We start from the raw sequence: 12,978 nt of genomic DNA on the forward strand, positions 1-12,978 counted from the left end.
AAAAGAAAAGTGTGCTTTGTTTGGTTTTGGGGGTGGTTTTTTTTTTTTCCTTTTTTTTTTTTTTAACTGAATTTAAAATGGAAATTGAGGTAAAAGGGCAGACCTTTTTCTACCTAAATTCTATGTCCTTCGCCTTTCTAATTAGACTTGAAGAGTAGAAGCAGGCGCAGAGGAGAGAGCAAACTTGAAATTCTGTAATAGGATGGTTTGTACCAATTAGGTACACGATTGAAGTTTATGTCAACCTGCTTACCCCCCCAAGAGTTGTTTTTTTTTTTTTAGACTTATTGAATCTGTATGGCTTACTAATAAAAGATACAGATTTTGTAATACAGAGTATAGTGCCTCTTCACCCAGGCTTTTTTTTTTTTTTTTTAAGCCATTTTCATACATTGTTAATTTTGTTAAGCACAGATATATCAAGTGCATTTTAAAACTTCTTGTCTCTAACATGAAAGACTCCTGACTCTGGGAAACAAACTAGGGGTGGTGGAAGGGGAGAAGGGCAGGGGTGGGGGTGACTGGGTGGCGGGCACTGAGGGGGGCACTTGATGGGATGAGCACTGGGTGTTATTCTGTATGTTGGCAAATTGAACACCAATAAAAAATAAATTTATTAAAAAATAAATAATGAAACTTCTTGTCCCTCTCAGGCTGTCAGAGCGGAACTGCATTGAGATTGTGAATAAATTGATAGCTCAAAAACAGCTAGAAGTAGTTCACACACTTGATGGGAAGGAATATATTACACCAGCTCAGATTAGTAAAGAAATGAGAGATGAGCTACATGTCCGAGGTGGTAAGTAATTCCTCATTTTTTTCCTCTGGTTATTTGAAGGTGGGGGGGAAACCCTTAAAACATAAATAATAAATTATTCGGAGGATAGAAGACATCCTTCCCAATTATTAATATAAAAATCAGCCTCAATATTTTTAATAGCTTCCGGTAAAGAAGATCATATAATTTAAATGAAGTCAAATATTGTCACCTTACAAAATAGCATTTTTTATTATTATGAGTTATGTGTTCTGTATGTGAATTAATCAACTGTTTCTATCCATAATTCATGAATTTATTGGATGACTTGGGAGGGTAAGCTATCTATTATCAGGTGGTAATTATGAAAGGAGAACAGAGATTTTAAAAGATTACAGATTGTTAAAATATAGAGCAATACTACCACACTCTTTTAAAAACTTACCTTTCAGTATTTGCAAATTAGGAAACAATATAGTGCTATACCTATTATATTGTAGGAAACGCTATTAGAAGCACATAAAGGTTTTGTTTTTCTTTGTCTTTTTAAAATTTGAACAAACTACTGAGCAACTTTGAGCACTATTTGGTTAAAATAGAAGCAACTATGAAAACAACTCATTAGATGTTATCAAATGTACCCTTGGTGTTGGTTCATCTTCCTGCATGGTTAGCTAATCAAATATTAGCTATAATTTGGAATACTTGACAGATTTTCTTTTGCCAATAGGTGGAAATCTATTACTTGTTCCAAAAATTTTTTAAAGTTCATCTGAATTTAGTTGTATCTCTTTGGTCACAGATAAATTGTGAAGGGAGATAAATCTTAAATCCGTAGGTCTGGGCAACTTGTGTATTCATTTGTTATTAGCCTATGTGACAAATGAAACTTCAAAAATAAATTATTGCCTATGCCTCCAGCCATAAAGACTTATTTATTATTTAGCTAATGGTTTGTATTTGAAAACATTAATTATTGTGGCTTTATTCCTTTGTAGAAGGAGGACTTCCACTGTCCAGATAAATATCTATTGAAACGTATTTTTTGGCTTGTGTGTCTTACACGTAAATATAAAATCAATAAATGTCTTTTTTTAAAGGTCGAGTAAACATTGTTGATCTGCAACAGGTAAATTTTAAATTTATAAATATTTTTCCTTTCTCAATTTTTTGATACTATGACTAAAGTATTCACTAATACTGGTATCCTATGTTGTATAATGTTGGTGAAGAAATAGTTTCACAGTCCTCACTAATACTTTTAATCAATTTAATAAGTTCTGATATGTTGAATTGATTTAATAAGTTCTTCTTTCTCAGTTATTTGCTTATTCTTTACCAAATAAACCCATAGTTGTCATTATATGTAATTACTGGGTTTATGTAATTTGGAGAGAAAAATATCTCTGACGTTTATGTGCTTTTAGTTTATGGAAGGAATAGAAAAATATTTTTAAAAGTAGAAGATATTTTTAGAAAATATAAGCATGCAGGTCATCAGCAAGATACACTATGTTTTAAGAAGCTAGAAAATCTTTATAAAAGGTGCCTATTGTATGAAACTATAGCTTCTTAATGCAAGCTTTCCTAGCAAGTGAAAATGTAGTTGTTCAGAAATGAAAGTTAATAAGATTCTAAGTTTTTATTTGTCTGAGACTTTTCACAATACTTACAATTAATTTGAAATTCATTTAAGAGAAAGTAAGTTTTTAAAAAGATATTTCTAATATGTAACTTTAAACTTAAGAGACAATATGAACTTACGACTTATAGAATTTTATTTATTTTCTAGGTAATTAATGTGGATCTGACTCATATTGAAAGTAGAATTGGTGACATTGTAAAATCAGAAAAACATGTTCAGCTAGTGTTGGGACAACTGATAGATGAGTAAGTACAGCATATAAGAGCACTTTTTTGTGTTTCTTTTTCTCTTTTTTTTTAATAGTGTTTAAATTTAAAACAATTGTGACCAGTTTGGCATTTTATTTAGAACTCTCATAATGCTGATTTTCATTGTTAAGATCATTGTACTTAAAAAGTAAGTGCTTAATTGTATGGAGTACTTGGAAATAATAAAAACTTTGATTTTTTTTCTATTATCTTAAAGCAGCACAAAATGTAATTTTTACAGTCTTTATATCTGATCTTAACTCTGAAAACAAATTTCTTCCAAAAAATTAATGAAAAATGATTGCGCAATTTACATTGTTTAAAAAATGCCAGCATTTGTCATTTGGTTGACCTTCCATTTAGTTACATTTATAAGAAAAAAATAATTTTCAGAATATGAGTCATAAATCATGTTTACCTAAAGATACCCTATTCATTCTTTAGTGGGCATATGTTATTGTACTTAAAAGAGGAAAAGCACTATTCCTAATTTTTTTTTTTAAACTATTAGGAACTATTTGGATCGGTTAGCAGAAGAGGTTAATGATAAATTGCAAGAAAGTGGTCAGGTCACCATATCAGAGCTATGTAAAACCTATGATCTTCCTGGAAACTTTCTGACACAGGTATTTTTTCTTAATAGTATAATGTCTTTTCAGGTAAAGAATTTTAGTTGAAAGAAAAAAACTAGACTTTCTTACCATAAATTAATGTTTTTGCAAGTGTTTGGGGATACTTCCTATATATTGATGGCTCTCATGAGACCATTTAGAAATGACTACTTCTTTGTTCTTAAAATAGTTTGACATTCTAGAATTATAGACATCTGTTTTGTAGTGGGAAGTGCATGTGCTTTGGAGTAAAACAGACTTTGATCTGAATACATTTATGCCACTACTTAGTTGTTCAAGGTTAAGAAATTTATTTCAGCTCTTTTTTTGTGTCAATTTACGTATCTTTAAATGGAAATGATTGTCTTTTTCATAGACTCCAGTAAGGTTATATTGATGGTATATCTAGTGAGATGTCTGGCACAGTGGAGGTACTCAATAAATGATGATTTTGTTTTGTATTTATTGGAATAAATAAGAGAAAAGCCAAATCTCTTCTTAGGTATATATCACTTTATGAAAATCCAGCTTAAAAAATTTATCAAACCATATTTACATGAGATTAATTTATAATACAGACATATTTACTCATCCATTTTGAGAGAGTGATTTCCTATAATTGCATCTAAAAGACCATTTGAATATAGACCTATTTTATATAGCATTTCAGGAGCCTAAGTTCTATTTTACGTGAGCAACTATATGTTAATCACAGGTCAAAGAATATGTTTTTAAAACACTTTTAAAAAGTACCAGTACAGACCCAAAAGATTTTTTTATAAAACTGTGCTGTTGATACATTTTGGAAATGTGTATGTTTTCTTAAAATTTTTCAGATCTAGTTTTTCTGAGTATCACAGGCAGTATTCTAAAACATCATTAAGAAGTTGTTTGAAATGCATGTTTCTATACCAGAAAAGTATCAGCCAGGGGGCTGCCTTGAGTAGTTTTAACTCCTCTTGGGATGTGATATATACCCAGACTTATTTCAGATATACCTGACCGCAGTCATACTGTAGCTGTGGAGAAACACTCCCTTGGGATTACTAGGAAATCCTGTTGTCTGTTGTCTGCGAGTATAGATCTCTGGGCACAGATACACTTGTTAATATTTGCATCAGAGAAGATAACTTTTTAGGTCTCATGTTTCCCTAGGTTTCAGAATCTTAGAATAACATTTATTTCACTCAGTGTTTGAAGCTCCAAGCAGAGTCTTCTTCAAGACCCACATACATGTCTTGGCTGCCTGTATGTTTCAGGCTGCCTGTATCTAGAAAATTGGTTAATCGGTCACTTTTATTTTCCATTAGAAATAGCCCTTCTTAGCGAGTAGCAAAGCCTTTTAACATACCAGCTATTTGACTCATTCAATTCTTGGTTCTATTCTGAGATGATGAAGTTTCCTAGATACTAAGTCTTATATATCTTATGAATTTGTTGTACTTGTTGAAGTCTCTCAATCATAATGATAATACAACATCAGTGTGCAGCGTGACTTCATTAAAACTATACAATTAGGGTTCCCTGGGTGGCTGGCGCAGCAATTTAGCGCCGCCTTCGGCCCAGGGTGTAATCCTGGGGTCCCGGGATCAAGTCCCACATCGGGCTCCCTGCATGGAGCTTGCTTCTCCCTCTGCCTGTGTCTCTGCCTCTCTCTCTGTGTCTCATTAGTAAATAAAGAAAATCTTTAAAAAAAAAAAAAAAAAAACCTATACAATTGTATTATGTATAATTCTGTTCTTTCAGATTAATAAAAACTTGCACCTTTACCCCCAGGCACTAACTCAGCGACTAGGTAGAATCATTAATGGACACATCGATCTTGATAACAGAGGAGTAATATTCACAGAAGCCTTCGTAGCCCGGCATAAAGCCCGCATCCGGGGACTGTTCAGTGCCATTACCCGGTGAGCCTGGTTTTGTTTTTGTTTTTAAAGCCTGCTTTAAAGTATGTATATTTTTACATTTCTTTGATTACAGTTTGTTGGGTTTTTTTTTTCTATCAGCTTTCTTTTCTTTCTTTCTTTTTTTTTTTTTTTTTTTATTAGTCTCCTTCAGGACCCTCCCCTCGGTTCTTGGAGATAGAGTTCTGTGACCGGGGTTCAGGATTCCAGAGCCCTAGAATGTAGCCAGACACTCCCCAGCCCACATATCCTTCACTGCCTATGTTAATCACCCTCATGACCCCAGATGCAGGTCTGCAGAATACTCAGGTCAGTATATCAAGTCATCCCGGGGTCATGGAAGGAGCTTGCAGTCTAAAGACAAGTCCTCGGGTCCCAGCTCTATCACAAAGTAACCGTATGAGCTGCAGCAGATAAGTCAGTCTCCTAACTCCTTTGAGCCTCAGGTGGGGCTAGATGATTTTAGAGCCCTTTCCACTAAATGACATCCTACGATTCTCATGACTAACAATGTTAATATCAAAATCACTTTAACTTTTCTAAAGTAAGAGTTTCTGAAATTTTTGGAGCCTGAGTGACTCTCCAATACAGAATTAAGAAAACCTACATTCTCAGGTATCTCCTCTCTCCTGGGTCATTAACTTTATCTCAGTGGTTTTTGAGTTCAGATTTCTCCCATTTTAAAACAATCAAACCTCTCTCAACCCCATATTCTACTCTATCGCCTTGTTTGTCCCTTTCCTAAAATAAACCTTCTCAGGAGTTGATATCTACATTTACTGTCTCAGTTTTCAGACCTTCTGTCACTTCTCAACTCAGCTGTCTGGCTTCTACCAACTTACAAAGCAATGTCAAATCATGAAATTTTTCTAACATGTTTTACATGACTTGGCAGTAGCATTTAACTCCAGTTATGTCTTCCTTCTTGAAATATTCTTTTTTTTTCTTTCTTTTTTATTTTTTAACATCACATTTTACTGCCTTCCTCTTACTTCCTTTGGTAATACATTATAAGTCACCTTTTTTTGGCTTTTCCTCCTTTCCCTAGCCTTTAAAGTTTTGTTTTGTTTCAGGTCATCTTTTCTTCTTCATTTGTCACTGTCTTCCTAGGTGACTTGACTTTTCTTTTAAATTTCAGACTCATTACCCACACAGCATCTCTATTGAAATGTTTTACAAATCCCTCTAATTCACCATATTTTAAATAGCTTACTATCCCTGAGCTACCCCACTCTACCCTAGTTGAATTTATTTTTCCACTTGTGTTTCCATTTTACCAGTAAATGGTATTAATCCATTTGGTTTTGCCACAGACCTGGGAGTCATCCTTTACATCATCCTTTCTCTCAGTGCCCCCTTTTTCAGAAAACAAAGGCTTTTTGAATTCTGTATTCTAAATATTTGTTATCTTTACTTGTGTGGCATCACCATTCCCCCCAGATCAGTCCATTTTTTAACTGGACTATTTTAGTAGCTTTCTAACCAGTCTCCCTTCTTCTACTCTTATTACCTTCCAGGACATTTTTTATAAGACAGCCACAGTGATTTCTTTTGGTCATTCAACAAATCAAAAGCACTTCTTGAGCACCTAATACACACAAGGCACTGGTCCAAAAGACAAGGTTAGAAGAGAAGCTTGCAATTTAGTGCAACTGTTTTCTTTTTTCCTTTTTTTTTTTTTAAACATCTCACAATTACAGAAAAATTGCAGAAGAATCTTTTTTTCCTGTCCATTTGAGAGGAAGTTCCTAACATAATATCCATCACCGCAAATACATCAGTTTGTGTCCTACCAACAAGGGCATTGTCCTATATAATCACATAACTATAATTCAAACATCAAATATTGACATTGATACATTCCTCCCATCTAGTCCTTAGATCTCATTCATGTTTTACCAGTTTTCCAATAATGTATTTTACTATAAAGGACCCAGTTCAGAATCATATATTGCATTTAATTGGCATGTCTCCTTAGTCACCCTCAATCTGGAATGCTTGCTTGGTCTTTTTTTTTTTTTTTTTTTTTTTAACTTTCATAACCTTGACACTTTTGAATACCTACCACAGGCCAGTTATTTTATAAGATGTTCGATTTTGCTTGTCTGCTATTTTTTCATGCTGATGTTCAGGTTATGCATCTTTGACAGGAATGTAACCAAAGTAGTTCTGTGTTCTTGTCATTGAGTCCTAGCAGGTGGTATACAGTTTAGATTTTTCTAGTTACTGATAGTGTGCATTATAACTTCTTAATAAGGAGGTATCTGTTAGGCTTGTCATAAAACTACTTGTTTTTCCTTTATAATTAAGTATTTGTGTGGAGGGCAATTTGAGATCTTGTATTGTGTGGAGGGCAATTTGAGATCTTGTAAGTTACTATGTTTTTTAATCAAACTTTCAGCTTATTTAAATCACTATGACTCATGGCTCCCTATCTTATTCATGGAATTGAAATCTATTATTATCATTATTTAGATATTTTTTAATTGGCTCTAATTTAGCTATTGGGCCACCCATCAGTCTCTTTTCTGTGTCCTTTTAATATGTCCCCATCATTCTTGGAGCACTCCTTTCTAGTACAACAAGAAGTTGTAGGCTCCGTTCATACTTTTCTTGTCTCAAACCTGGAATCAGCCATTTCCCCAAGAAACCCTGGTTCTTTTTAGTAGAGTGTACTATTTAGAACCCCAGTTCTGGACACTAAATTGCTTATTGCTGTCTGGTCATCATTGTTCCCAAGTCCTCTTAGCAGATAAGCTAAGGGATACATGTAAACATGTGTATACAACCCTCTATATATCTATATTTTTGTATTTTTATGCTTATCAAAAACCATGAGTTCACACTGAAAATTCCAGTTCCCTTCCAAGCCCCCTATTAGTTTTGTTCTAGTTTTCTTGTTTTCATATTTGCAACTCCCTTATTGGACCCTGAGAAATCTAGTTCCTATCATCCTTAATATACAGTTGACTCTTGAACAACACAGAGGTGAGGGGCACCAACCCCCACACCAAAGTTGAAAATCTGTGAATAATTTTTGACTCTGCCAAAACTTAACAGCCTGCTGTTTATCAAAAGCCTTACCAATGACAAATAGTCGAGTAACACATCTTTTATATATTATATACTATATTCTTACAATAAAGTAAGCTAGAGAAAAGAAAATATTAAGAATATCATAAGAAAGATGGGGTGCCTAGGTGGCTCAGTCCTTTAAGTGTCTGCCGTCAGCTTGGGTCCAGGGTCCTGGGATCAAGTGCCAAGTTGGGCTCCCTGCTCAGGGGAAGTCTGCTTTTGCTTCTCCCTCTACCCATCTCTCCCACTGGTGCTTGCTTTCTCTCTCTCTCTCTCTCAAATAAATAAATAAAATCTTTTAAAAAATAATATCATAAGAAAAAAATACATTTATAGTGCTGTCCTATATATGTGTGTGTGTGTGTGTGTATATATATATATATATATATATATATATATTTTTTTTTTTTTTTTTTTTTTTTTAATCCACATATAGTGGTGCCTGAGTGGCACAGTTAGTTAAGCATCCAGCTCTTGGTTTTGGCTCATTTCATGATCTCAGGGTTCTGAGATCAAGCTCCATGTCAGTCTCTGTGCTCAGCATGAGTATGCTTGGACCTTTTCTCCCTCTGCCCCTCCACCCTGTGCTCCTGTGTTCTTACTCTCTTTCTCTCTCAAATTCATAAATAAATATTTAAAAAATAATAATTCTACATGTAAAGTGGACTCATGCAGTTCAAATCCGCATTGTTCAGGATGCCTGGGTGGTTCAGCAGTTGAGCATCTGCCTTTGGCTCAGGGGATGATCCTGGAGTCCTGGGATCAAGTCCTGCATTGGGCTCCCTGTAGGGAACCTGCTTCTCCCTCTGCCTATGTCTCTGCCTCTCTCTCTCTGTGTCTCTCGTGAATAAATAAATAAAATCTTTAAAAACAAAACAAAACAAATCCACGTTGTTCAAGGGTCAGCTAAATTTACTTTTTTGAATGATTCCCCTTTATGTAACTGATTTCCCATTGCTGCTGCAGCTCTCTCTTCCCTGTGTGGATGCCCTTCTTTGCCGACATAGGCTCTGACAGATTGCACCCTCCTAATACAAGAAACTGATAAGAGTAGTTGTTTCTGGGAGAATGGGGTAACTGATAATGAAAGGGGATTCCGTTTTGTACCTTTTTTGTACTGTGTGCATTTATTACTTGATCAAAAAAAAAAGCTAAGAGTATATTTTCCTATTGACAGATATTTATCTTTTTTCTTTGACTAATTGTGGTGAGTGTAGTTCTCATCAGGTTTGGCAAATAATATTTTTTCTGACTCACAGTAGCCCTGAGTTTCTCTGTGCAGAGGTATTATCAAAGCATGAAGGCAGAACAAATTCTGAGCCTCAGAAGATATTGCTAAGCTATATGGCTTCCAGATAGTTCCATTTAATGTACCATGTCATCATATTTATCTCTTATATGTAAGGAACTCCCCACCCCCCACTTTTCTGGTCTAACTTTAGAGAAAACACTTGTATCTCTGATTTTAAAAGGGTATATATTATTGTTATAGGTAGCCAAAAGAAGAACAGGAGATAGAATGGTAAGATATATAGGTATACTAAACTACATTGTATTCTAAATTGAAATAAAAATTCAACAACTAAGTTTTATTGTATAAAAACTAGGTATTTTGCACAATTCAATTAAACGTTTGCTAAACACCCACAATAAGTTACACGTGCAGAAATTTTAAGATAAAGTCCTTCAAGGAGCCCTCTACCTTTTTGTAGGGATGTGTTCAGGTAGAAGGGGACAGGAAAAAAAAAAAAAAAATAGGAGGGTTGTAATAAACAGAGATAAACAGAGGAGAGCAAACTTCACCAAGCATCTAACTGGACCTGATTGGTTTGGGACTCTAGATAATTTAGCTGAAAAAGTAGGATAAACCAATTTAATAAAAAATAATCTACATAAGAATTTGGTAAAAATAATAATTTAGTCAAAATTCCCAAACATAGGGGTTTTAAATATCAATTCATATTCAAGACAAATGTTTCTGCTTCTCCCAAGTTTGTCATAGAAAGAATTCATAACATCTTAAATAATCAGCAACAGAGAATTTAGTATTTGGAATAACTTAAAAGTCCCTTAGTTATATGCATTAAAATAAAAACATAGACTAAACTCAAACCAGAAAACAGGCATAATTGGCTTATAATGAATAGGGGAAAATATATAGTCAGAAAAAGAAAGTCTATGTCATTTTCCTTTTAATTTCTCTTACTTTAAAAAAAAAGATAATCATTATAAAAGAAAAGCATTCACAGGGATCTCCCTAAAAGAAATGAAGAGAGATGTCCACAATGTCCACCAAAAGACACGAACACAAATGTTTGTAGCAGCATTATTCACAATAGCTCCAAACTGGAAACAATCCATATGTCCATCAACTAATGGGCAGATAAACAAAATGTGGGATCTTTGTACAGTAAAATGCTACCCAACAATATAAAGGAGTGAATACTGATTCATGCTTCATCATGCATGAACCTCAAAATGATGCTAAGTGAAAGAAACCAGACAGACTACATTTTGATTCCATTTATATGAAATTTCTAGAAGGGCATATTTATAGAGCTAGAAAGTAGATCTGTGGTTCTCTAGGAGTAGGGGTAGAAGCAGGAATTAACTCCAAACATCTGTGAAGAATTTTTTGGATGGTAGAAACATTCTAAGATTCAAGATCTTAGAGATAGTGATGGTTCCTCAACTTTATAAATTTATTAAGATGATTGAATTGTATACTTAAAGTTGGTTGGATTTATGATATGTAAGTTGTACCCCATTAAAACTGTTTTTTTTCTTTTGTAAAGAAACATTACAGAAAATAGTGATACGCAAAAAGGAGCATTTTAAGTGGACCCCCCTCCCAGTCACCCATCTAATCTTAAGAGTATATCATGCCAGATTTCTTTTACTACACATATGATTTTACTTCTCTTCAAATAGAATTAGATAACATTCACTTGGCTATTCCCAGGTGGAGAAAGAGCCTCCCAGAGAGACTTGAATGAAGAAAAACAAACATTAAAAAAAAAAAAAAAAAAAAAACAGATTTAGATATCATTAAATCTGAGGTAAAAATTTGGTGAAAAAGTGAATTGATCCTGGATTGTGAATATAAATCAATTCCCCTGAAATTCAGTAAACTATTATTTTTTAATTCATAAATAAGTTTAACTCTAGAATGAGTAAGATCTTTTTGTTTCTTTCCATAAAGGCCTACAGCAGTGAATTCTCTCATTTCAAAATATGGATTTCAAGAGCAGCTGCTTTACTGTGAGTTTGCTTTAAATTATATGTCACTTAATTAGCTGCTGATAGACTGTTACTATAAAGCTTACTAATTTTTCATGTTTTGACTTCTTTTAATCTTAAAATTTACATAACTAAAGTTGTTTTAGTTGAAAAGTTCTCTATACCAATTTTCATGTATATATCTATCTGTTATGTCCACCAAACATTTAGTGTTGGCTACCCTCAGAGGAGTAGAATTAAAAAAATTGTGTGTGTGTATAAAATACTGTTATGCATATACATTTATAGAGAGAGACTTAAAATTTTAGGATTAAGAATAATCCACTTTTTTTCTTAGATTTTTGTTATGTTTTCTAACATGAACGTAAATAGTGTTTGTCTAAAAAATTTTTAGAGATGCCAGCCAGACTCAGTCAGTGGAGCATGCAACTCTTGATCTCAAGGTCATAAGTTCAAGCCCCACATTGGGCACAGAGCTTACTTACTCACTAAATAAATAAATATTTTAAGATATAAAAAAATAAGTTTTTACAAAGAGGATAATACCAGTCAAGATATTTTTTTTTAGCATTCAGACAGCATTGTAATTATCTTCAAAATAGTCTTGGTTCATTACCTACATTATGTATGTGTTTGTGAAGCTCTTAATCAGGTTTTGAGGGGATTTTTAAAGTCTTGCTGGAATAATTTTTTTTTAAATGACTTAAATCTTTTGGCTTAGATACCTGTGCAAATAGAATTAAAATGAAGACTAGAAAAGAAATTCATTTATAAAACCAAAAGTTAGTTTTAATTCACTATATTTTTTAGAATATGGAGTTAAATTTAAATTTTTTGTTTAAGACATTTAAAATTAAAAATGTAACATATTGGAATCTATTACTTGGAGATTGGTAGGATTTCATTATCGTGTAAAGTTCTTCAAGTAATAATTGATGACTTGATAACTTTGATCTTAATTTAGAGCATGGATTTGTGTTGTACAGTCACAAAATTTAAAATTATTGTTGCAGTCTGTTGAAAAATCTAGACTTTTCTAATGTATCATAGTTTATTCAGCACCAAAATCCAGAAACTCACATGTAAACTAATTTTTACTTCTGAAAAAGCCTGATTTTCATAAACATTTCTTTGCCAGGCATCTTTTGACTGCTTTCTGAGTTGCTTAGAAATAACTCCTTCCTATATGCTTTGTCTTTTCAGGGGGGTTTTATATTTAATCAATAAAATGTTTAGTTAAATGTTGTGGTTTAAATAAAAAGCATATATTTTATGCTAATGGCAGTACTGTCCATTTCTCATACTGGTATCAGTCTTTTGATGATAATGATGGTAGTGGTGGTGGTGGTGGTAGTGGTGGTGGTGGTGGTGGTGGTGGTATTTAGTTGACATTTACTGAGTGCTTATTATATGCCAGGTACTATTCCAAGCACTTTACTTGAATACAACAATTCTTTGGGACGGTTACTATTATCGCTATTTCATGGCTAAGAAAATG

General features: G+C 33.4%; 1 protein-coding gene across 2 annotated transcripts in view; it reads left to right on the top strand.

Annotated features, from left to right (window-relative positions):
* Nucleotides 1-12,978, top strand: part of UFL1 (UFM1 specific ligase 1) — a 32,941-nt gene that overhangs the window by 997 nt on the left and 18,966 nt on the right. The window contains exons 2-7 of one of the 2 annotated variants that reach the window (XM_038554756.1): nt 654-799; nt 1,858-1,886; nt 2,550-2,647; nt 3,162-3,276; nt 5,038-5,168; nt 11,443-11,501. In XM_038554756.1, coding sequence (XP_038410684.1) covers nt 654-799; nt 1,858-1,886; nt 2,550-2,647; nt 3,162-3,276; nt 5,038-5,168; nt 11,443-11,501 — 578 coding nt within the window. Of the gene's footprint in view, nt 1-653; nt 800-1,755; nt 1,887-2,549; nt 2,648-3,161; nt 3,277-5,037; nt 5,169-11,442; nt 11,502-12,978 lie in introns of those variants that run through there. The other variant, XM_038554757.1, reaches the window with a different exon arrangement.

Source organism: Canis lupus, chromosome 12, assembly GCF_011100685.1.
Source record: "Canis lupus familiaris isolate Mischka breed German Shepherd chromosome 12, alternate assembly UU_Cfam_GSD_1.0, whole genome shotgun sequence".
Lineage (NCBI taxonomy): Eukaryota > Metazoa > Chordata > Mammalia > Carnivora > Canidae > Canis > Canis lupus.